The sequence below is a fragment of the Rattus norvegicus genome, chromosome 9, assembly GCF_021556685.1.
Source record: "Rattus norvegicus strain SHRSP/BbbUtx chromosome 9, alternate assembly SHRSP_T2T, whole genome shotgun sequence".
NCBI classification, from domain to species: domain Eukaryota; kingdom Metazoa; phylum Chordata; class Mammalia; order Rodentia; family Muridae; genus Rattus; species Rattus norvegicus.
In genome coordinates this window covers 14366947-14392500 of record NC_141542.1, presented here as the reverse complement: position 1 = coordinate 14392500, position 25554 = coordinate 14366947, and the positions used below count along the sequence as shown (strand labels likewise).

Below are 25554 nucleotides of genomic sequence, written 5' to 3'. Positions count from 1 at the left end.
AACAAATCAGGTCCTCAAGCAGAAATTGCCTGGACAAGCCCTCTTGAATCTGACACTTGTTGTTCCCAGCACAGAGATTCTCAGGCAGAGCATAGAGTGTCCCTGGGCAAGGCTTCCAGGTCAAGGAACAAATCACAGTAGAAAGATAATATTACAAAGGGAGGACTCACAAACATCTAGCAAAAACTACTGATGAATCTCCATTGGGATAGCCAGTCAATTTACTCATAAAATACCCAGGCTGATCAGAATATTCCTCCAAGTAAAGGACAGGTAGGAAAGAGATAACATCAGGAGATCCTGTGCTCACACCATTTTCAAGAAACTGAGGAAGTTTAAGCATCAGCTGGAGTTTCACACTGAGGTTTCTCTCTATGGCTAAGGTTTCCAAGAGCTGATCTTCTAGTATCTCTTTCCCAATGGGCTAAACAAAGTAACACCTTTACAAAAGAGTTCAGTAATCAGTTCCAGATGTTCTCAGTAACTAGTTTTTTACTTGGGCTATTTTGCTCTTCTCTTCCCTCCTTGTCACAGAGTTCATGGAGTAGTCTCTCCCCAGATAAGGAATCTTGGAGTACACTTAGAAAAATATATTTGGTGTTGAAGTGCATATGGAGTAACCCAACTTCTGAAGCCAGCTTCTCAGTGAATTCAAACAACAGAAGGAAATTTACCAATATAGTAGGTGTTAAAAAAGACTGTAGGCAACTTCTGGCTAGTCTTGTGTCATCTGTCAAAGGTTTTAAAGATTAATTCCCTATTCTTACCCTGGACTATAAGCTCTTACAAATCAGCATAAGATGACCCCAGTACCAGAAACACCAGTATATCTAACAGAAATACACATGATCTTATCTGAAGAGTCATATCAGCTCAGATCCCCAGATTACTACTGTGATCATGATCATACATTACAACATACATACATACATACATACATACATACATACATACAACATACATAAGGAAAGAGACCTTCATGAGGGTGTCTGCTAAAGAACAGTTCAAGTTGGCTCCTAAAAACTTCTGACAAACCTGTTATATGCAAAAATAAGAAAATGTTAATGCGGCTGCTCCCAAACCCCGTGGGAGAGAGACTTCACCGCCTGGACAGGTAGGCACTCCTGAGACTTCAGAGCAGAAGAGACCACCAACATTGCCCAACCCTGCCCACATCCCTGGCCCAAGAGGAAACTGTATATGACCTCTGGGTTCCCTTGGATAAGGGCACAGCAGCAGCGGGTCAAGTGCGTCTGAGACACCCGCAGAACCTGAAGGGACCGACCAGATAAACAGTTCTCTACACCCAAATCCTGTGGGAGGGAGAGCTAAACTTTCAGAGAGGCAGACAAGCCTGGGAAACCAGAAGAGACTGCACTCTGCACACATTACTGATTCCAGAGGAAAACACCAAACGCCATCTGGAACCCTGGTGCACGGAAGCTCCTGGAAAGGGCAGCACAGAGCTTCCTAGTTGCTACCCCCACAAAGAGCTCGTAGGCAGCACCCCACAAGCAAACTTGAGCCTCAGCACCACAGGTAAGACAAACCTTCCTACTCCAAGCGACCTGCCTAGTGAACTCAGGACACAGGCCCACAGGAACAGCTAAAGACCTGTAGATAGGAAAAACTACACGCCCGAAAGCAGAACACTCTGTTCCCATAACTGACTGAAGGAAAACAGGAAAACAGGTCTACAACACCCCTGAAACACAGGATTATAGGACAGTCTAGCCACTGTCAGAAATAGCAGAACAAAGTAACACCAGAGATAATCTGATGGTGAGAGGCAAGCGCACGAACCCAAGCAACAGAAACCAAGACTACATGGCATCATGGGAGCCCAATTCTTTCACCAAAGCAAACACTGAATATCCAAACACGCCAGAAAAGCAAGATCTAGTTTCAAAATCATATTTGATCATGACGCTGGAGGACTTCAAGAAAGATGTGAAGAACTCCCTTAGAGAAACACAGGAAAACATAAATAAACAAGTAGAAGCCTACAGAGAGGAATCGCAAAAATCCCTGAAAGAATTCCAGGAAAACACAATCAAACAGTTGAAGGAATTAAAAATGGAAATAGAAGCAATCAATAAAGAACACATGTAAACAACCCCGGATATAGAAAACCAAAAGAAGAGACAAGGAGCTGTAGATACAAGCTTCACCAACAGAATACAAGAGATGGAAGAGAGAATCTCAGGAGCAGATGATTCCATAGAAATCATTGACTCAACTGTCAAAGATAATGTAAAGCAGAAAAAGCTACTGGTCCAAAACATATAGGAAATCCAGGACTCAATGAGAAGATCAAACCTAAGGATAATAGTTGTAGAAGAGAGTGAAGACTCCCAACTTAAAGGACCAGTAAATATCTTCAACAAAATCATAGAAGAAATCTTCCCTAACCTAAAGAAGGAGATACCCATAAGCATACAAGAAGCCTACAGAACTCCAAATAGATTGGACCAGAAAAGAAACTCCTCCCGTCACATAATAGTCAAAACACCAAACGCACAAAATAAAGAAAGAATATTAAAAGCAGTAAGGGAAAAAGGTCAAGTAACATATAAAGGCAGACCTATCAGAATCACACCAGACTTTTCTCCAGAAACTATGAAAGCCTGAAGATCCTGGACAGATGTCATACAGACCCTAAGAGAACACAAATGGCAGCCCAGGTTACTGTATCCAGCAAAACATAGATGGAGAAACCAAGATATTCCATGACAAAACCAAATTTACACAATATCTTTCTACAAATCCAGCACTAAAAATGATAATTAATGGTAAAACGCAACATAAGGAGGCAAGCTACACCCTAGAAGAAGCAAGAAACTAATCGCCTTGGCAACAAAACAAAGAGAAGAAAAAGCACACAAACATAACCTCATATCCAAATATGAATATAACAGGAAGCAATAATCACTATTTCTTAATATCTCTCAACATCAATGGACTCATCTCCCCAATAAAAAGACATAGATTAACAAACTGGATACGCAACAAGGACCCTGCATTCTACTGCCTACAAGAAACACACCTCAGAGACAAAGACAGACACTACCTCAGAGTGAAAGGCTGGAAAACAACTTGCCGAGCAAATGGTCAGAAGAAGCACGCTGGAGTAGCCATTCTAATATCAAATAAAATCAATTTTCAACTAGAAGTCATCAAAAAAGATAAGGAAGGACACTTCATGTTCATCAAAGGAAAAATCCACCAAGATGAACTCTCAATCCTAAATATCTATGCCCCAAATACAAGGGCACCTACATACGTAAAAGAAACCTTACTAAAGCTCAAAACACACATTGCACCTCACACAATAATAGTAGGAGATTTCAACACCCCACTCCCATCAATGGACAGATCATGCAAACAGAAATTAAACAGAGACGAAGACAGACTAAGAGAAGTCACGAACCAAATGGACTTAACAGATATTTATAGAACATTCTATCCTAAAGGAAAAGTATATACCTTCTTCTCAGTTCCTCATGGTACTTTCTCCAAAATTGACCATATAATTGGTCAAAAAACGGGCCTAACAGGTACAGAAAGATAGAAATCATCCCATGCGAGCTATCAGACCATCACGGCCTAAAGCTGGTATTCAATAACAAAAAGGGAAGAATGCCCACATATACGTGGAAGTTGAACAATGCTCTACTCAACGATAACCTGGTCAAGGAAGAAACAAAGAAAGATATTAAAGACTTCTTAGAATTTAATGCAAATGAAGGTACAACATACCCAAACTTATGGGACACAATGAAAGCTGTGCTAAGAGGAAAACTCATACCTCTGAGTGCCTGCAGAAAGAAACAGGAAAGAGCATATGTCACCAGCTTGACATCACACCTAAAAGCTCTAGAACACAAAGAAGCAAATACACCCAGGAGGAGTAGAAAGCAGGAAATAATCAAACTCAAAGCTGAAATCAACCAAGTAGAAACAAAAAGGACCATAGAAAGGATCAACAGTACCGAAAGTTGGTTCTTTGAGAAAATCAACAAGATAGATAAACCATTAGCCAGACTAACGAGAGGACACAGAGAGTGTGTCCAAATTAACAAAATCAGAAATGAAAAGGGAGACATAACTACAGATTCAGAGGAAATTCAAAAAATCATCAGATCTTACTATAAAAGCTTATATTCAACAAAACTTGAAAATCTGCAGGATATGGACAATTTCCAAGACAGATACCAGGTACCGAAGTTAAATCAGGAACAGATAAACCAGTTAAACAACCCCATAACTCCTAAGGAAATAGAAGCAGTCATTAAAGGTCTCCCAACCAAAAAGAGCCCAGATCCAGACGAGTTTAGTGCAGAATTCTATCAGACCTTCATAGAAGACCTCGTACCAATATTATCCAAACTATTCCACAAAATTGAAACAGATGGAGCACTACCAAATTCCTTCTATGAAGCCACAATTACTCTTATACCTAAACCACACAAAGACCCAACAAAGAAAGAGAACTTCAGACCAATTTCCCTTATGAATATCGACGTAAAAATACTCAATGAAATTCTGGCAAACCGAATCCCAGAGCACATCAAAACAATCATCCATCATGATCAAGTCGGCTTCATCCCAGGCATGCAGGGATGGTTTAATATACAGAAAACTGATTTATTTCAGTTAATTTTATACCCAGCCACTATGCTGAAGTTGTCTATCAGCTTCAGTAGTTCTCTGGTGGAACTTTCAACCACCATGATTTTTTCAACGTGATCCATTATATAAACAAACTAAAAGAACAAAAGCACATGATCATTTCATTAGATGCTGAGAAAGCATTTGACAAAATTCCACACCCTTTCATGATAAATGTCCTGGAAAGAATAGGAATTCAAGGCCCATACCTAAACATAGTAAAAGCCATATACAGCAAACCAGTTGCTAACATTAAACTAAATGGAGAGAAACTTGAAGCAGTCCCACTAAAATCAGGGACTAGACAAGGTTGCCCACTCTCTCCCTATTTATTCAATATAATTCTTGAAGTTCTAGCCAGAGCTATCAGAAAACAAAAAGAGGTCAAGGGGATACAGATGGGAAAAGAAGAAGTCAAAATATCAGAGCTATCAGAAAACAAAAGGAGGTCAAGGGGATACAGATCGGAAAAGAAGAAGTCAAAATATCACTATTTGCAGATGATATGATAGTATATTTAAGTGATCCCAAAAGTTCCACCAGAGAACTACTGAAGCTGATAGACAACTTCAGCATAGTGGCTGGGTATAAAATTAACTCGAATAAATCAGTAGCCTTCCTCTACACAAAAGAGAAACAAGCCGAGAAAGAAATTAGGGAAACGACACCCTTCATAATAGACCCAAATAATATAAAGTACCTCAGTGTGACTTTAACCAAGCAAGTAAAAGATCTGTACAATAAGAACTTCAAGAACCTGAAGAAAGAAATTGAAGGAGACCTCAGAAGATGGAAAGGTCTCCCATGCTCATGGATTGGCAGGACTAATATAGTAAAAATGGCCATTTTACCAAAAGCGATCTACAGATTCAATGCAATCCCCATCAAAATACCAATCCATTTCTTCAAAGAGTTAGACAGAACAATTTGCAAATTCATCTGGAATAAGAAAAAACCCAGGATAGCTAAAACTATCCTCAACAATAAAAGGACTTCAGGGGGAATCACTATCCCTGAACTCAAGCAGTATTACAGAGCAATAGTGATAAAAACTGCATGATATTGGTACAGAGACAAAGAGATAGACCAATGGAACAGAATTGAAGACCCAGAAATGAACCCACACACCTATGGGCACTTGATTTTTGACAAAGGAGCCAAAACCATCCAATGGAAAAAAGATAGCATTTTCAGCAAATGGTGCTGGTTCAACTGGAGGTCAACATGGAGAAGAATGCAGATCAATCCATGCTTATCACCCTGTACAAAGCTTAAGTCCAAGTGGATCAAGGACCTCCACATCAAACCAGATACACTCAAACTAATAGAAGAAAAACTAGGGCAGCATCTGGAACACATGGGCACTGGAAAAAATTTCCTGAACAAAACACCAGTGGCTTACGCTCTAAGATCAAGAATCGACAACTGGGATCTCATAAAACTGCAAAGCTTCTGTAAGGCAAAGGACACTGTGGTTAGGACAAAACGGCAAGCAACAGATTGGGAAAAGATCTTTACCAATCCTACAACAGATAGAGGCCTTATATCCAAAATATACAAAGAACTCAAGAAGTTAGACCGCAGGGAGACAAATAACCCTATTAAAAATGGGGTTCAGAGCTAAACAAAGAATTCACAGCTGAGGAACGCTGAATGGCTGAGAAACACCTAAAGAAATGTTCAACATCTTTAGTCATAAGGGAAATGCAAATCAAAACAACCCTGAGATTTCACCTCACACCAGTGAGAATGGCTAAGATCAAAAACTCAGGTGACAGCAAATGCTGGCAAGGATGTGGAGAAAGAGGAACACTCCTCCATTGTTGGTGGGATTGCAGACTGGTACAACCATTCTGGAAATCAGTATGGAGGTTCCTCGGAAAATTGGACATTGAACTGCCTGAGGATCCAGCTATACCTCTCTTGGGCATATACCCAAAAGATGCCGCAACAGATAAAAAAGACACGTGCTCCACTACGTTCATAGCAGCCTTATTTATAATAGCCAGAAGCTGGAAAGAACCCAGATGCCCTTCAACAGAGGAATGGATACAGAAAGTGTGGTACACCTACACAATGGAATATTACTCAGCTATCAAACACAATGACTTTATGAAATTCGTAGGCAAATGGTTGGAACTGGAAAATATCATCCTGAGTGAGATAACCCAATCACAGAAAAACACACATGGTATGCACTCATTGATAAGTGGCTATTAGCCCAAATGCTTGAATTACCCTAGATGCCTAGAACACTTGAAACTCAATACGGGTGATCAAAATGTGAAATCTTCACTCCTTCTTTGATAGGGGAACAAGAATATCCTTGGCAGGGAATAGAGAAGCAAAGATTAAAACAGAAACAGAGGAACACCCATTCAGAGCCTGCCACACATGTGGCCCATACATATACAGCCACCCAATTAGACAAGATGGATGAAGCAAAGAAGTGCAGGCAGACAGGAGCTGGATGTAGATCTCCTCTGAGAGACACAGCCAGAATACAGCAAATACAGAGGCGAATGCCAGCAGCAAACCACTGAACTGAGAATAGGACCTTCATTGAAGAAATCAGAGAAAGAACTGGAAAGCTTGAAGGGTCTCGAGACACCATATGAACAACAATGCCAAGCAACCAGAGCATCCAGGGACTAAGCCACTACCTAAAGACTATACATGGACTGACCCTGTACTCTGACCAAATAGATAGCATTGAATACCCTAGTAAGATCATCAGTGTAAGGGGAAGCCCTGGATCCTGCTAAGACTGAACCCCCAGTGAACGTGATTACTGGAGGGAGGGCGGCAATGGTGGGAGAATGCGGAGGGGAACACCAATAAAGAAGGGGAGGGGGAGGGATTAGGGGGATGTTGGCCCGGAAACCGGGAAAGGGAATAACACTCCAAATGGAAATAAGAAATACTCAAGTTAAAAAAATAAATAAATAAATAAACAAACAAAAAAAGTGACAAAAAAAGAAAATGTTAATGCTGTACCAAATAGATCATTGTATCAAATATGACATAAAGAAAGAAGATGTGACTTTAGGTTGAATCATCAAATAAAGCAATGGTGTTTTATAATTGCTTACACATATATGTATATATCATCATATATTATATACATTATATATTATATATACATATTTAACGATTTATATATACAACACAGAAAATTAAAAACCAGAACGAGCCTAACCCTCAGACTGTGTGCATCAGAATAGAGAAATGTATGGACTTGGAAAGGGATGAATGAGGGCTGAGGAAAGGTGAGAGTTATGCCATGTGGCTGGAAAGCACATCCCTGAAAAGGAAAGATGAAACTCCTAAAATGTCAGTCAATACTGAGGTGAAAGACAGCCTGAGTACAAAGTGCAAGAATTAAATTAAAAAATAAATAAATAATCTGACACTTTAGAAAATTCTTTCCATTGGTGCACAGCAGCATTTTGACTTGGAGAATACAAGGGCAAGATAACAAAGTCTCCCAACAGGGTCCTTATTGAAATGCACCTAGTGTTTGCTTATTCTGTGTAGAAACACACAGATTTTAAAGTGATCATCATGGAAGAAAGTGTGTGCTCATATCAAGTAGGATCCACGGTGCTGCTCCACGCCAAAACAGCAGGTGGAGGAATTGCTTTCTCAGAAATCAGGCTGAGGTTTCTGGAAGGCTCAGTGGCTCTGTAGTTGATTCAGAGTATGTAGAGGAAGAGTTTGCCCCTGATAACAAAAGGGAAATCAAGAATTGAGATAAATTTTAATGAGTTAGGGCTGGGCTGGGAGTACCATAATTGGTGACATTGCTCTAGGCTGAGTCTCAGTGCCAGGGCAGGAGAGCTGAGCATTCCCCAAAAGGACTCACCCAGAGGGAGAACTAGGGAGTTCCAATATTTGTGTTCCTTTAACTCACCTCTCTTCTTCTCCAAAGTACCTTTATGTGGCTCGAAACGCCAAAGACTGCATGGTTTCCTACTACCACTTCTACAGAATGTGCCAGGTGCTCCCCAATCCAGGCACCTGGAATGAGTATTTTGAAACCTTCATCAATGGAAAAGGTAAATAAAAATGCATTGTCCCTCTGTGGTTTTACCCCGATTAGGCTGAGCTGAGAGAACAACCCCTGACAGTTGATCCCCCAGAGTTTCCTGTGCCTCCTATCCTGGCCTCTATTTGGGGATTCCCGACCTATAGACTTTCCTCAGCCTGTGTGACCCTGTCATAATATCAGGGTGCAAGTGATTGTGCATAATCAATATGAAGCCACTTTAATTCTCATATTAAAGAAAAGCCCCCAATACTGACAGAAACTACGTGACCTCAGAATCGAGCAGCTCAGTGATGCTGGGAAATATCTAATACAGAATTTTTCCTTCTCTGATGTACCTGAAGCCAGAAAAAAGAAAAAAAGAAAGAAAGAAAGAGAGACAGAGAGACAGAGAGACAGAGACAGAGACAGAGAGTGAGACAGAGAGAGAGAGAGAAAGAAAGAAAGAAAGAAAGAAAGAAAGAAAGAAAGAAAGAAAGAAAGAGAGAGAGAAAGAGAGAGAGAAAGAGAGAGAGAAAGAAAAAGAAAAAAGGAAAGTCAAACTTTCCTGACTTGGATGGTTTGTGTCCATGAAAACAATTCTTGTTTTTCACAGTAAGTTGGGGATCTTGGTTTGACCATGTGAAAGGATGGTGGGAAATTCGAGACAGATACCAGATTCTCTTCCTCTTCTATGAAGACATGAAGAGGGTAAGTAAATTACTTCTTCAGCATCAGGAACAGGGAAGCTGCTTTAGGAATGTGGTTCTGACAGAGATGTCTGGAAAAATGTGATAGTGTGAAAACTCTTTTCCAGTCCAACTAATGCTACCCTCACTCACAGGACCCAAAGCGTGAAATCCAGAAGGTAATGCAGTTCATGGGCAAGAATTTGGATGAAGAGGTCGTGGATAAAATAGTCCTGGAGACATCGTTTGAGAAAATGAAAGACAATCCTTTGACAAATTTTTCTACAATCCCCAAGACTATCATGGACCAGTCCATTTCCCCTTTCATGAGAAAAGGTCTGTGGGGCTTATTTATCTCTAATTCTGAGGCAGTCCCTCTCCAATCCACATATTGTGATTCTAAGAAAGCTAGAGATTTGTTCCTAGTGTACAAGAAGCTCTACAAAGCAAGTCTTACAGATAACTAAGACAGACTCCCCTTGGTGCACACCTCCTTGGGATCCCTGCCTGCGGTTAGACTCATCAGAGCTGACATCTAGTTTGATTCTGTCTCCAAATCATGACTCATGACACTTTCAGGAATTTCAGCATGTAATACTGAGACCCAGGCCCTTAATGCTTCCTAGATTTTGAAAGAAAAAAATCTGATTATCCCTGGTGATTCACTTTTAAGTGGGGAATGTTATTTTTTAAAGTTAGTATACTCAGTAACTTTCTAAAACTCAACAGTTCGATGATTTCACACAGATCCTCAGTAAACCCACTTTCCAAAAAGGTAGGTACAGAATGAAACCCATCCCACTGTCTCATTAACATCTGCACTTTTTTCCACTGCTATGCAACCAGGACTAGGTTTTATAAACAGCTGCAGAACTTTTTTTCTTTTACTTTCAGCACAGGAGTTAATCCATTGCCCTTGCAGTATTCCCTCTTTTCTCTCTTAGACTTTGGTAAGGTTTGAGAAGCACCCTTTTTCCCAGTCTATCCATGTCCACTCTTCTCTGCACTCACTTGTGTTTGCTTCTTTGCTTGCTTGCTTTGGCCATAAAAACACAACTAAGAATACCATGACAGAAACCTGTTCACTAACACAAACCGTGATTACCTTACATACTTTTGCTTACCAGAATATGAGCTATCCCTCCAGGAAAAGAAATACTGACCGCTACGCATGACTGTCTATACAGGACTCATGGATATCCTGTTATTCTTCCAAGTATTTCTCTTATTCTAGATATTGTGTCCATATTTTTATGATTAATGCTACAATGAACATTTCTTGTTCATCAAGTTGGATAATTTTCTTTAAGAATCACAAGTGTTACAGTGATTATCTCTCTAAAATTATTTAAAATAATAAAAATAGAATCTCGTTCCAATAACATAATCTACTAAAAACAATTCATAGAAATAAACGATGCAGTTCAATACATTCTTACAAACAAATAAAACTAAGTGATCAAAGTAAAAAGAATTCCATCAGCTTGGTTGATATCCTGCCATATCCTTTGCAGGCAATCTTTCCTTCAGAAGAAAATATTCCCATTTCTCACTGTAAGTTGGTTTTGTTTGTTCTTAGGTGGCATATACTTGGAGTGTCACAATATGTATTTTCTTATGCCCCAGATCTCTGGCCAGTATAACATCTTAAGATCTCCTTGTATGGCTATATGTCTACCATTCCTTCATTTTTATAATTGTTACTACCTAATATGTGTGTGTAGCACAGTAGAGCCAAGATTCTGGGTCACATTGAATTGATTGATTTTATTTAGATGCCAGAGCCCCTGCACAAAGACAACTAAACCCCCTTCTCATTAAGGAGAGGTAAAGTGGTGAGGAATTGAGCTCCTCTCAGGACAGCACCAATGTGGGTACTGCACACTCCAGTCAGGGATACAGTCTGTCAACCACACACTGATGCTTTTGTCTGGCCTTTGTCCTTTAGGAATTGTGGGTGATTGGAAAAACCACTTTACTGTGGCCCAGAATGAGAGGTTTGATGAAATCTATGAGCAAAAGTTGGATGGAACCTCTCTAAACTTCTGCACGGAACTCTGATCAAGATGAGAAGATAGACATCAAGGACAGGAGTCCGTCTGCAAGCCTCAATCCAGCCAAAGGAAGATCAGAAAGCAAACTGTAAATGCCAAGGACTGTGACACCGACTCTGTTATTACTGACATCACATTACAATTCACAAAATCATATTATGTCCAGTGTATACTTTCTCCACTATTCAGTACAAATCAGTAAGATGGCTTAATAAGCTAATAAATAAAGAAACTTGAATAGTATAAATTTTATGATGACATCTTTCTAAGAGGTATAGCCTATATTCTAACTCTAAATAACTATCTTATGCACAAAAACACAAATATTAGAAATCATCTAAATGAATGTACAGAAATTCCTAATGTCTTTCTGCTCAATCGGTATTTTTCATGGTTACAGTGGGAAGACTCAGTTTGTAGACAACTTGTTGCAACAGGCTCACTGGAACATTTTCTACCTGGTAGGAGGAAATTGAGGGAAGGACTTCAAGGAGATGTCAGAAATCCAAATCTTAATAAACAGAATCCTAGTTCTGGAGCATAAAAGAAACAGAAGAAAGGCATGAGGGTGACCTTTGGAAAGCACAAATTGTGTCTTGAAAAAAGCAGAATGGATGCTTGGTGTTCAACTTGCAGCCAGTTGAGTTTTGATCTCCTGTCATCTCTTCTGAGGAACAGCTTGTACTTTTGCCCACTTTAGCAGAGTCCATCTGCATTTGCTTGCCAGCATACTTCCTTCCACCTCCCACTCGCTCCATGTCTTGGGCATCCTTTTACTCCCAGTAACCAGGCAATATGGAGAACACAGCATGTTGCACGATGGCTCGGAAGACGGAAAGGCAAACACGTTTCGGGTCACAAATTCTCAGCACTTACCCTTTCACTTTAGTTGCAGATGTCAGCACTGCTAAGCTGAGATCAGCAGGAGCAGCCTGTGGTATGAGCAGGATATATATGTGAGTTCAGGGTACCTAGCATGAGCTAGAATGACATTTGCTTTCTATCACTCAAATGTACACTTTCTCCTAAATGTTGAGGACGTGGGCACAGCATGTGTTACTACCAGCAAGAGCTATGAGAAGGTGTAGTAGAAGTTAGTGGATGGAAGCTAAGAAACTGGAACATGGCCTAGAAGAAAATGAGTGCTCCTGGCCCTGGGTCTTCCTTTCCCTTGTTTCTTGGCCATGAAAAATTCAATAAAATGAGGTGGTTAGTTTTGCTTTGCCATTTACCCTCACCATGATATTCTGTCCATCTCTCCACAGAACGTAAATTCCAAACCCAAGAGCTAAAATAAAGCTTCTGTCTTTATAAGTTGCTTTCCCCAGATATTTTTATAATGAAAGAAAGCTCACTAATACATTCCCAATGATGTGGTTATAAAATACTAGAAAAGTCTGAAATTTTGTTGAACTTATAGACAATCGCTTGGTTACTGCCGAAATCTAACCATATGTGTATAGTTAATTAACAATGTCTATTATATTAAAAAATTATATCCTAATTGTATTGTAAATTTTTATTGTTTGCTTCTAAGTCTTGAAATTATTCAAAGTTTCTCTAGGTAGAGAGTCCCCTCTTACAATCCAAACTAAACTGAAGTCCCTACATCTGCCTCCTTTCAGGGTTAAGTTCATAAGAGCCCAGAGTCACTCTAGCCTATAAAAGGAATGACTCTGGTCTCCAACCATCTACTGGTTAACTGTAGATTTAAGGTAAACTTTGGAAACATAATAGTGTCGAACTTAAGCCTCTTTTGGCTTTATTTTTCTGGGAGTTTCCTTTGTATTCAGAAATTAAAATAGCAGAACTTGAAAGAGATAAATGGTAAAACATACTATGTTGGCTTTGTACACGATTGTATTCATAATTTACCCATTGGCAATTTTTAACTATTACTTTTAGAGAAAAGAATTAATCAAGTAAATGAAACATTACATCAGAAGAGTAGTTAAGTAACTGTTAGAACGTTTATAAACATTTTAGTTTTACTAGCATTGACTTATGATTATTTTACTAGCACATCTCTATATACACAAAATTCAATAAAAGAGTTTCAGTTACTCCATTTGTTTGCTATCAATCATTTATTTATTTCTGCTCATGATAAATACTGATAACAGACTGGGTGCAGGAAAATGGATAGTAAAAATGATTCAGTCCAGTTTAAGAATGAGCCAATTAATAAGCTCATGCAACCTTCCTCGGCAGACCTCTCTTACATCTGGTATCACTAAAACCTTGAGGTCTCCAATGCTTTTTGTACTTCATGGTTACAGCTTTACTCTTGGATTTTGGGGTTACTGTTGAGGATCAGGGATCCATCCCCTTCTGTGGCAGTCTCAGTTCAGACTGACACCTTTTAAACAAATGTGCATGTTCAGAAGTTGAAGTCTGCTATAGGTGGAGTTTTTCCTCAGTGTATGTTCATATCATCCCACAGCAGAGCAGGGGATTACAGGTAACAATCTCAGCCTCTTTTTCAGCATACACCTTAGCTGAAATTTTCACTTTGTCTTTTCCTAGTCAGTAATCTGCAGATTTTTTTCCAATCTGTCTATCCAACAGTTGCTCTTTTTCACCACAGATGTAGACAAGAGAGTTCAGAAGAAGCCACAGCATAGCCTAAATGCTCTCTTGTCTTGAAATTACCTGTGCCAACTAATTAGTTCCTAATTATTTGATTTAATTTTCAGTTTAAGTGCTCAATTCTTAGCATCCATTCGTGAATTCAAGTACACCTAAGTTCATAATAGAAGCATTTTTACAGCTTTACTCATATATTGACCCTTAAACACAGATAGTAGGAGACTTCAATACCCTACTCAGTTGACATGTCATACAGACAAAACTAAATAGAGAAATACCAGAGCTAACTGACATCGAAAACTAAATGGATCTGACAAATATTTACAGAACATTTCACCCAAATACAAAGTAATATACTTTCTTCTTTGCACATCATAGAACTTTCTCCAAAATTGATCACATACTTAGACGCAAAGTCTTCACATACAAGAAAGTTGAAATAACTCTCTACATTCTGTCTATCACAAGAGAAGCTGGATACCAACAATAGAAAAATGAAACAAAAAACTAAAAGACAGAAATCTTTACAAACTCATGGTAAAAGAACAGGTCACTACTGAATGAAAGCAAGTCAAGCTAGAAATTAAGAAAGAAATTAAACACTTTCTAGAATTGAATGAAAATGGTTACTCTACATGTTCACACTTAAAGGACACAATAAAGACAGTTCTCAGAGGAACTAAGTGCTTCACAGGGTTGTTAAGAGCTGTTATATTAGAAACTGTGAGCATACCTGAAAGCTATAGCATAAAAGAAAGAAATCACAACCAAAAGAAGGAGATGGCAAGAAATAATCAAAGTCAGGGCTGAAGTAAATAAATTTGGAACAAATACAAAGAATCAATGTAACAAAAGGTTGATTTTTTGACAAAATCAGCAAGATTGACAAACTCTTAGTCAAATTAAATAAAAGACAGAGAGAAAATATCCAAAGTACCATGATTAGAAATGAAAAGAGAGAGATAACAACAGAAACTGAGAAAATCCAGAGAATCATAAGGAAATATATTAAAAACTTGCACTCCACAATTTGGAAAATCTTTTAAAAAAAGAATTTTCTTTTTCTAAATTTCATTTATTTTATTGGATATTTTATGTGTTTAAATTTCAAATGTTATCCCCTTTCTCAGTACAACCCCTTTGCCATCACTCCTAATGCTCCCCTTCCCATCCACCCACTATGCTTCACTACACTGGCATTCCTCTACACTAGGAAATGAGCCTTCACAAGACAAAGGTCTTCTCTTCCTTTTGATACCAGTCGATGCATTCCTCTGCTACATATACAGCTGGATCCATGGGTCTCCCCACATGTACTCTTCTCTCTGCCCTAGAGCACTAAGGTTACTGGATTATTCTGTATGTCCTGGGAATGGGAATTTATACCCCCAATGCTTAAACAGCAAATACTATACAATCTCCATAGCACAATTTGTACAAAGCCCTCAACAAATCTACTAAAAATCAGCAGTGTTTTCCATACATACAGGTGTTTGCTTGAAAATCCAATTCAAATTTGTTCAGCACTTTTCTAAAGAGGACACCTCTACCACAATCTTCAAAAGCCTGTATTAGTCCCAACACTTGCAATTTTGTTTAATCAGTACACTTGTTAACATTTTCCACATTGCACAGCACATCAGTAAAATTATTTGGATAACTGACATGGGGAAAAAGACACTAGAGAGTACACAATTCTGAAAGAACAAGCATAAACGATATAGGTATTCTCTCCAGGAACAACTTATCTAAGAAAGTAGCATGGTGCTGGAAGTAGTTTGAAATATTTGAGGCTTATGAAAAACATGAAAGAGACACAAAATATCACTGAGCATGCTTTGTATCTGGGACATAACACTATTCTCCCTATGGAATATCAACCTCGTCTAAGTTAAAGGTTCATGTCAGGATAAATGTAAGGTATTTGTTATCAAAGCTGATCATTCCCAGAACTGAGGTCAATTCCCAGAAATTGAGTTTAATTCTCAGAACCCTTATGATGGAAGAAGAAAACAACTTCTGAAAAATTGTCTTTTGACTTCTAAATGTCTGCCTTGGCATTGGTGCCCCCACGACAGTATAAATTGTAAAAATCCCAAAACATAGAAATGAATGCCAAATGAACATAACATGGCCAAATAATTTTCTGGCATTAAATGGAAACAAAATTCAGGAAGAAGCTAAAACAAAAGCTATATAGGGGAGAAGATTAATTCTATCCAGTTTATATTTTCATTGGAAAACTTGCAAATACATCTATTGTTTATTCTCTCCAAATCTGTCTTCTTCTTGGCTGTGTTTGTGAATTTTGTCTATTCAAAATATGTCCTTAATATACGGTTTATAACTTCCCTTAAAACTGGGCTCACAAACCTCTTGATTTTGCTATTTTTGAATGATTACTATTTATTCAATTACATTAACTATGATTTAAATGCTCTTCTAAGCTGTAAAAGAAGTCTTTAGACAATAGTTTAAGACAAAGTCTGTGTTGTACATGTCAAGAAAGGGCATGTGTCCTGTATATATGTCCAGCCTTCTCCAGACATGGTGGTTTATAGATTTAAAATCTATAAATTATGTGGATAAACTCACACAGAACACACACACACACACACACACACACACACACACACACACAGACAGAGAGAGAGAGAGAGAGAGAGAGAGAGAGAGAAAGAGAGAGAGAGACATTCTAATTAAAAAGTGCCATGCCACTCTAGAAAATAACTGTCACAGGTTTCACAGCTCTGTGCAAACACTAGCCAACATAAGAAACCCATGTTTACCATGAGCTGCCAGCATTTTAACTATTTCCACATTTGCAATATGTGGTTTACATTGCAAATAGAGAGTAAAAACCTCTAGCAAAAATAATTGTATAATATTTTTACTATGAACAAGGTATAATAAGACCACAATTTTAAAATGTCAAATAAATCACTCAATCACAATCTAGTATTTTTCAGTCTACCCCCATGTAGACTCATTCTGGGGACTCTGCCCTCCAGTGTTCCCTCTCAACTGCCCCTCAGGTTTAGGATTTTGGGGATGCATACTAGACCTTGGACCAGGTGAGGAGCTGGGATACACATCCCTAGGCTCCACTGCGGGTGCAGGCAAATTCTGAAAAGGACCCATGGCTCAGCACCTCAGGTCACTATGAGACACGCAAAAAGGTATTACAGTCCTAGAAACATAAATCTGTTTCACTCGCCCTTCCAGATGAGCACATGGACCCCATACAGTCCTGAGGTCCCATTCTTTTCACAGGGCTACATCCCTTTCCAGCACCCTGAACTTCCACATTAGCCAGCCATGCCCTTGCATTCAGCTATGCCCCTGAAACAACCACTTCTCAGGCAAAGAGATCTTACCCAGAATTGTCAAAGAAGTACCTATCCCAATTTGTGGAAGAGACTGGGGTATTATACTCAACTAAAACCTTGCACCTTGTGGATCATTTTCTCCCGACCGCCAAACTGCACAACACCAAATGTGGCATTTTTCCTGAGCATACTGGTCACCAAGAGAGGTTGGAGTGGGTGGGTGGGAGTGGGAGCATCTTCAAAGAGGCAAGAGGAGTGGGGAGGGGATGCGGGAGAAGGAGAATGGAGATAACATTTGAAATGTAAATACATAAAATATCCAAGAAGCATAAAATCAATTAAATAAATAAATAAATAAATAAATAAATAAATAAATATTTTTTAAAAAGAGCTTAGGAGTCAAATGAATGACTCCTGTGATGATTTACTAAGTAAATCATATAGAGATGAATCTAAAAAAAAGTCTTCATTTTAGGAGAATGTTAATTTCCATTATTCATAATTAATAATCCCTAAACACAAATTGTTAATGAATAAAAATGTATACTACATGGTTTTTTATTGTTATTTGGTTGGTTGGTTGGTTGATTGATTGGTTGATTGGTTTCGGTGAGGAGTTAGACATCATGAAGAATGGCAGTATGAGGATGTGCAAACAATGACTTTAATATATGTGCTGGGTAGTTTTTGTCAACATGGCACAAACTAGAGTCACCTGGAAGAAGAAACTCCAGTCGAGGAATTATGTCCATCAGATTGGTTTTTTTGCAGGTCTGTGGAGCATTTAATTCATGATTGATATGGAGGGTACTGCCAAATGTTTGTGCCACCCCTTGGCAGGAGGTCCTGGTTTCTCTAAAGCACACCCAGACAATATGGAAAGCAGGGCAGCAACCAATGTAACTCCATGTTCTCCTCTTCATTCCTGTCTAAAGTTACTGTGTAGGCATTACTTCATGATAGCCTAGCTTGTGAGATGAAATAAACTCTTTTTTCTCACCTTCCTTACTTTTAGTCAGTATTTTCTTAAAGCAACAGAGCATCAAGCTATTCCATGTATCTAGACTTAGATGTATACTTGGCACCATCAGAGCCCAGTTCTTCCACCAAAGCAAATACTGAATATCCAAACACACCAGAAAAGCAAGATTTGCATTTAAAATTATATCTCATAATGATAGAGGACTTTAAGAAGGACACAAATAACTCCCTTAAAGACATACAGAACAACACAAGTAGAACAAGTAGAAACCCTTGAAGAAGAAACACAAAAATCCCTTAAAATACAAACAAGTAAAGGGATTGAACAAAATCATCCAAAATTAAAAATGAAACTAGAAACAATAAAGAAAGCAAAAAGGAAGACAACCCAGGAGATAGAAAACCTAGGAAAGAGATCAGGAGCCACAGATGCAAGCATCACCAACAGACTACAAGAGATAGAAGAGAGAATCTCAGGGGCAGAAGATACCATTAAAAAAAACATCACAATTGTCAAAGATAATGAAAAATGCAAAAAGCACCTATCCCAAAACATTCAGGAAATCTGGGACACAATGAGAAGATCAAACCAAAGGATAATAGGTATAGAAGAGTGCAAAGCTCCCCAAGTAAAAGGATCAGTAAATATCTTCAAAAAATTATGGAAGAAAACTTCACTAACCTAAAGAAAGAGATGCAATAAGCATCAACATAGAAGAAGCCTACAGAACTCCAAATAGATTGGGCCAGAAAAGAAATTCTTCCCATCACATAATAGTCAAAACATCAAATGCACAAAACAAAGAAAGAATATTAAAGGCAGTAAGGGAAAAAGGTCAACTAACATATAAAGGTAGACCTATGAGAATTACACCAGACTTCTCACCACAGATTATGAAAGCCAGAAGATCTTGGGCAGATATCATATGGAACTTAAGATAACACAAATGCCAGCCAAGGCAACTATATCCAGCAAAAATTTCAATTAACATAGATGGAGAAACCAAGATATTCCATGATAAAACCAAACCTACACAATATATTTCTACAAATCCATCCCTACAAAGGATAAGAGATAGAAAATTCCAAAACAAGGAGGGAAAGTACACCCTAGAAAAAGTAAAAAACTAAAAGAAGAGAGACACACAAACATAATTCCACCTCTAACAACAAAATAATAGGAAACAACAATCAGAACTCCTTAATACTTCTCCAAATCAATGGACTCAATTCCCCAATAAAAAGACATAGACTAACAGACTGGATATGTAAAGAGGAACCAGAATTTTGCTGCATACAGAAAACACACCTCAGTGACAAAGATAGCCACTATTAGAGTATAAGGCTGGAAAACAATTTTCCAAGCAAATAATCCAAAAAACAAGCTGGAGTACACATTTTAATATTGAATAAAATCGACTTTCAACTGAAAGTCATCCAAAAAAATAAGGAAGGACACTTCATATACATCAAAGGAATAATCCACCAAGATGAACTCTCAATCCTGAATATGTATGCTCCAAATGCAAGGGTACCTACATTCATAAAACAAACCTTACTAAAGCTCAAATCACATATTATACCTCACAAACTAATAGTAGCAGATTTCAATACCTCACTCTCATCCATCGACAGATCGTGGAAAGAGCAATTAAACAGACATACAGAAACTGACAGAAGTTATGAACCAAATGAATTTAACAGATATTTATAGAACATTTCATCCTAAGACAAAAGAATATACCTTCCTTTCAGCACCTCATGGTCCTTTCTCAAAAACTGACCATATACTGAGTCACAAAACAGGCCTCAACAGATACAAGAAGATTGAAATAACCCCATACATGGTATCAGATCACCATAATCTAAGGCTGGTATTTAATAACAACAAAAACGACAGAAAGCCTGCATATACATGGAAGTTGAGCAATGTTTTACTCAATGGTCAAGGAAGAAATGAAGAAATATATTAAAAACTTTTTAGAATGTAATGAAAATTAGGGCACAACATACCCAAACTTATGGGACACAATGAAAGCAGTGCTAAGAGGAAAACTCATAGTTGAGTGCCTCCAAAAAGAAACAGGAGAGAGCATACATCAGCAGCTTGACAGCACACCTAAAATCTCTAGAACAAAAAGAAGCAAATACACCCAAGAGGAGTAGATGACAGGAAATAATCAAACTCAGGGCTCAAATCAACCAACTTATACAAAGAATCAACAAAACCAGGAACTGGTTCTTTGAGGAAATCAACAAGATAGATAAACCCTTAGCCTGACTATCCAAAAGGCATAGAGAGTGTATCCAAATTAACAAAATCAGAAATGAAATAGGAGAAATAACAATAGATTCTGAGGAAATTCAAAAGATCATCAGATCCTACTACAAAACCCTATATTCAAGAAAACGGGAAAAATCTGGATGAAATACACAATTTTCTAGATCGATAACAGGTACCAAACTTAAATCAGGATTAGATAAACCATCTAAACAGGCCCATAATAAGTAAAGAAATAGAAGCAGTCATTAAAAATCTCCCAACCAAAAAATGCTCAGTACCAGATGGATTTAGTGTAGAATTTTATGAGACCTTCATAGAAGACTTTATACCAATACTGGCCAAACTGGTTCACAAAATAAAAACAGAAGGAACACTATACAATTCCTTCTATGAAACCACAATTAAGCTTATACCTGAACCACACAAAGACCCAACAAAGAAAGAGAACTTCACACCAATTCCCCTTATGAATATTGATGTAAAAATACTCAATAAAATTCTCGCAAACCAAATCCCAAAACACATAAAAATGATCATCCATCAGGATCAATGAGGTTTCATCCCAGGAATGCAGGAATGGTTCAATACACAGAAATCCATCAACATATTCAACTATGTGAACAAACTCAAAGAAAAAACCCACATGATCATTTCATTAGATGCTGAGAAAGCATTTGACATAATTCACCAGCATGAATCATTGGCTCCAGATCCAGCTAAATGTCTCTAAGATGATATATTTCAATAGCAAGAAATGAAATGCATAAATCTGATGGGGACTTTGTGTACCCTTGCTACTCAGTGAGGGGCATTGCTCCATGTAGACTTTTACCCGATAGGAGAGAAATCAGATGAGTACCAGGACCCCACATCCAGTACCTCCTTCCTTCCCTATCTGCTGGAGGGAATAGGAGCAGGGGCAGTCAGTCCAGCTATTTGTAGCAGGGTCTTCACAAAGATCATCTCAAAACATTCCACAGGTATTCACCTCATAGAGGACAAAACTGAGTCCTTGAGATGCTCTGTACCTTGCTTTTTTGGACAGATCAGTTTTGGTTGGGACAGTGTTTTAAGTTCTACCCAGTAAACCTTTTGACCATATGTAACCAGTGCACCTGGCTTCTTTGGAGACTCAGAGGCCAAATCCAGATCTCTCATTGACTGTCCTTTCTCTTCTAATATTTTCAGACTCTTTTGGACATATGCTATTGTGGAGGTTTACTTTCAACATGTATGCATTTAGTCTCATGTAAACATATGTGAGTTGTGGTGCAAGAATTAGGTGCATATGTTTAGACATTTTGGTGAGGAACGCTTTACCTCCTTTGCTTCTAGGGCCTGATTTCTGAAAAGTAACAGGGCATCAGTGAGAAATCATTAACTTGTAGTCAGAGGTGACAGAAGAGACAATGATGATGTCATTGTAGCGACTTTCACACTGGAAGACACTAAATTTTATATCTGTCTCAGTCCTGATTCCTCTAAAAAAAATAAGCCTAGTGTTATCTGCCAGGGTTACAGGTATTGGGCTTGGGGAATGTGAAACTCTTGGCCAGCTTCTTCATTGATCCATAATATTTCTTCTCTTGTAGGTCCCTGGCCACATCCTGAAGCTCATTTCCACTTCCCAATCCCAGGACCTTCACACTCAACACTTGTCCAGAGATGAAGGATAGCATGTCACACCACCCTTCTGCTGGGAGACCAGCAGGCCATTGCATGAGCTTTAAAGGATCATAGAGGCTCTACACAGCATCAGAAAGACATGTTGTGAATAACAATGAAATGGTTTCTATTCCATCATCTACCTATAGACTACCATCCTCACTTCTCAGTAGTATCTGGGAATAAAGACCCCCTGTGAAAGCCTTTCGGGAGATGAGATCCCCAATTCATTTTCATGCTTTCTACAGTGCAGAAATGTCATCTATGTCCTCTTGGATTACCAAGAAAACTGGCCTTATCAGATGAGGAACGTGTCTCAGTAGAGTCTTGAGAAGGGAATGCACAACTGTTGGGCCTCTAGACTAGATCTGAGAAAGGCAATGTCCATGGACCAATTATGCCTGGCTACAACTAAGCTGAAGAGGGTGAACTGGAGGTCATCCTATTAGACAATTTCTCACTGAAAAATTCTATTTAAATACTGAAGTATTCAAGAATTCCAACATAACTTACGTAAATTGTCATTAAGAAAACTTTAAAACTTGGTTGATAGAAATATAAAGTTGTTAACATGAGGGAACTTTTGCACTTCATCTATAGACTTAGCCAAATCTAGTATGATGCTCAAATACCAAATGTAACAAATTACTGGAAGAGGGCAGAAAAGATTCCTCAAGACCCTGCACTTCTGGTTCTAGCACTTTCCACACAAAGCCTCCAAGAAACAGAAAGTGCTACAAGGAAGGAACAAAGACTGAACACATGAGATTGACCACAAAAACCAGCAACAGATCACCTAATTCAAGTCAGCTAGTTCTGTCAAAGGCACACAGGCAAATCAAGGCAGATAACATTGTTTATCCACAAGGGTTGCAAAAGAAGCATAAAAAAGCAAGTAGGAAAGCCATTGAAATAATGAACACTGTCACCAATATTACACTGTCCCAAAATCTAAAACTATAGTGTTCATATAAAAGTTACCTAAGAGAATTACCTAACTGTGACGTTGTGGAGAGGATTATTCAGTTATGTTATAACATAACACAGAAAAGGTGAACTATGGACACAGGAGCTCTGCATTTACCAGACAAGAAAATACAGAATGTGGAGCCTGGCTTGTTCAAACACCGCCTTAGGACATCTAGAGTGAGCCTCATCACTGTAACACCCAGGTGCCACAAATTCCTATCCTATGCCAAGATACTGATTTACTATTTAGCAGTACCAAGGGAATGTCCTGGCAGACAGGCAGATGTGCTTTGTTTGCTGCTGTTTTACACTCAAGACTCCCTTATCCACTTCCAACATTTCTCCACAGGAATGTGGGATAGAAGAATGATCACAACCCAAAGCTGTGTTGTCCCTTCCAGCTCTTACTGTTAGCTTTGCTTTTGACTTCCAAATACCTCAGGAAAGTAGAAGAGTGAGGTAAAAGATGGGAAAGACATGGAACATTCTGTAGCTTGAGTGTCTCAATGCTGCTTCTCCTAGAAAACAGAAAGCCTAGAGCTGCACGTGTCCTATGAATTCTCTATACACACTGCTAGTTATCAACCCGTGCAGACATCCTCCTGCTCCCCCACAAAGACTTCAAGTTACCAGGCTCTGCTGGACACAGCACAGCTCCAACACTAGTAGGTACCAGCCCATGCAAATACTTGTGGCCCTATACCACATATACCTCTAGATATTAGGTCTTAACTGAGACCTTTTTCCATGCACACACAAACACATACCAAAACTCCACAAACATTACAATGTATCAGGTCTGGATGCCTCTCTCTCTCCACCACTCTATTCAATACATACCAGCAAGTCAGGACTTGACACATATGTCCTCCAGCTGCTCTGCTCAAATACCATTAGTAGTATTTGCCCCAGCTTGAAGTCCCATCCCCCAAAACCATCTCCTCAAATGTATTGCTCATCTAGAACCAGCTGAATATTTCCCCACAAAGCCCCATGTAACATACTCTATGACAAGCCTTTCTGTTCACCAACCATGCAGTTCTACATGAGCTGTGTATCAGCAGTTGTTAGGCACCCTCCATAACCCCACATACTGAACCATTTCTTGGGGCCCTACTAGACACAAAGGTCATCTCATTGCCACCCAAAGCACACTGCTATTTAATGGACCATGCTAGGTAATACCCTGCTATAACCTTGCAGCACAAATGGAAGGGCACCTACATTCATAAAAGAAACTTTATTAAGCTCAAAGAACACATTGCAACCCACTCTAATAATGGACATAACATGGAAAGAGAAACTAAACACAGACACAGAGAAACTAACAGATGTTATGAACCAAATGGATTTAACATATCTATAAACATTTCATCCTAAAAAAAAAGAATAGACCACCTTTGCAGCACCTCATGGTACCTCCTCCAAAACTGACCATATAATCAGACACAAAACAGGACTCAACAGATACAAGAAGATTGAAATAATCCCATGTTCCCTATCAGATCACCATGGACTAAAGCTGGCCTTCAATAAGAGCAAAAATGATAGAAAGCCCACATACACATGGAAGCTGAACAACACTCTACCCGATGGTAATTTGGTCAAGGAAGAAATAAAGAAATTAAAGACTTTATAATTTAATGAAAACGAAGGCACAACATAACCAAACTTATGAGACACAATGAAAGCAGTGCTGTGGAAAACTCATAGATCTGAGGGCCTCTAAAAGAAAACTGGAGGGAGCATACACTAGCAGCTTGACAGCACACCTAAAAGTTCTAGAACAAAAAGAAGCAAATGCGACCCGCGGATCCCGGCCCGCAGCAGCTCTCTGCTCCCAAACCCCGTGGGAGAGATCTCACCGCCTGGCCAGGTGGGCACTCCTGAGGCTGCAGAGCGGAGGAGACCACCAACACTGCCCACCCCTGCCCACATCCCTGGCCCAAGAGGAAACTGTATAAGGCCTCTGGGTTCCCGTAGGGGAGGGCCCAGGAGCGGCAGGACCCCTGCGACTGAGACACCACTGGAACCTGAAGGAAACCGACCAGATAAACAGTTCTCTGCACCCAAATCCCGTGGGAGGGAGAGCTAAACCTACAGAGAGGCAGACACGACTGGGAAACCAGAAGAAACTGCACTCTGCACACACATCTCGGACGCCAGAGGAAAACACCAAACACCATCTGGAACGCTAGTGCACAGAAGCTCCCGGAAAGGGCGGCGCATATCTTCCTGGTTGCTGCCGCCGCAGAGAGCTCCTGGGCAGCACCCCGCGAGCAAACTTGAGCCTCGG

The 25554-nt window shown here is 39.1% G+C and overlaps 1 protein-coding gene across 11 annotated transcripts in view; it reads left to right on the top strand.

Moving 5' to 3' along the window:
- The window catches only part of LOC148003347 (sulfotransferase 1C2A-like), a 41029-nt gene extending 17745 nt beyond the window's left edge, over positions 1 to 23284 (top strand). For 7 of the 11 annotated variants that reach the window (XM_087568419.1, XM_087568420.1, XM_087568422.1 and 4 more), the window contains 4 exons: positions 8603 to 8729; positions 9315 to 9409; positions 9543 to 9723; positions 11336 to 13509. In XM_087568419.1, coding sequence (XP_087424545.1) covers positions 8603 to 8729; positions 9315 to 9409; positions 9543 to 9723; positions 11336 to 11448 — 516 coding nt within the window. In that variant the 3' untranslated portion in view covers positions 11449 to 13509. Of the gene's footprint in view, positions 1 to 534; positions 682 to 8602; positions 8730 to 9314; positions 9410 to 9542; positions 9724 to 11335; positions 13510 to 22216 lie in introns of those variants that run through there. The other 4 variants (XM_087568429.1, XM_087568428.1, XM_087568430.1 and 1 more) reach the window with 3 other exon arrangements.
- Positions 23285 to 25554: the final 2270 nt, after the last annotated feature.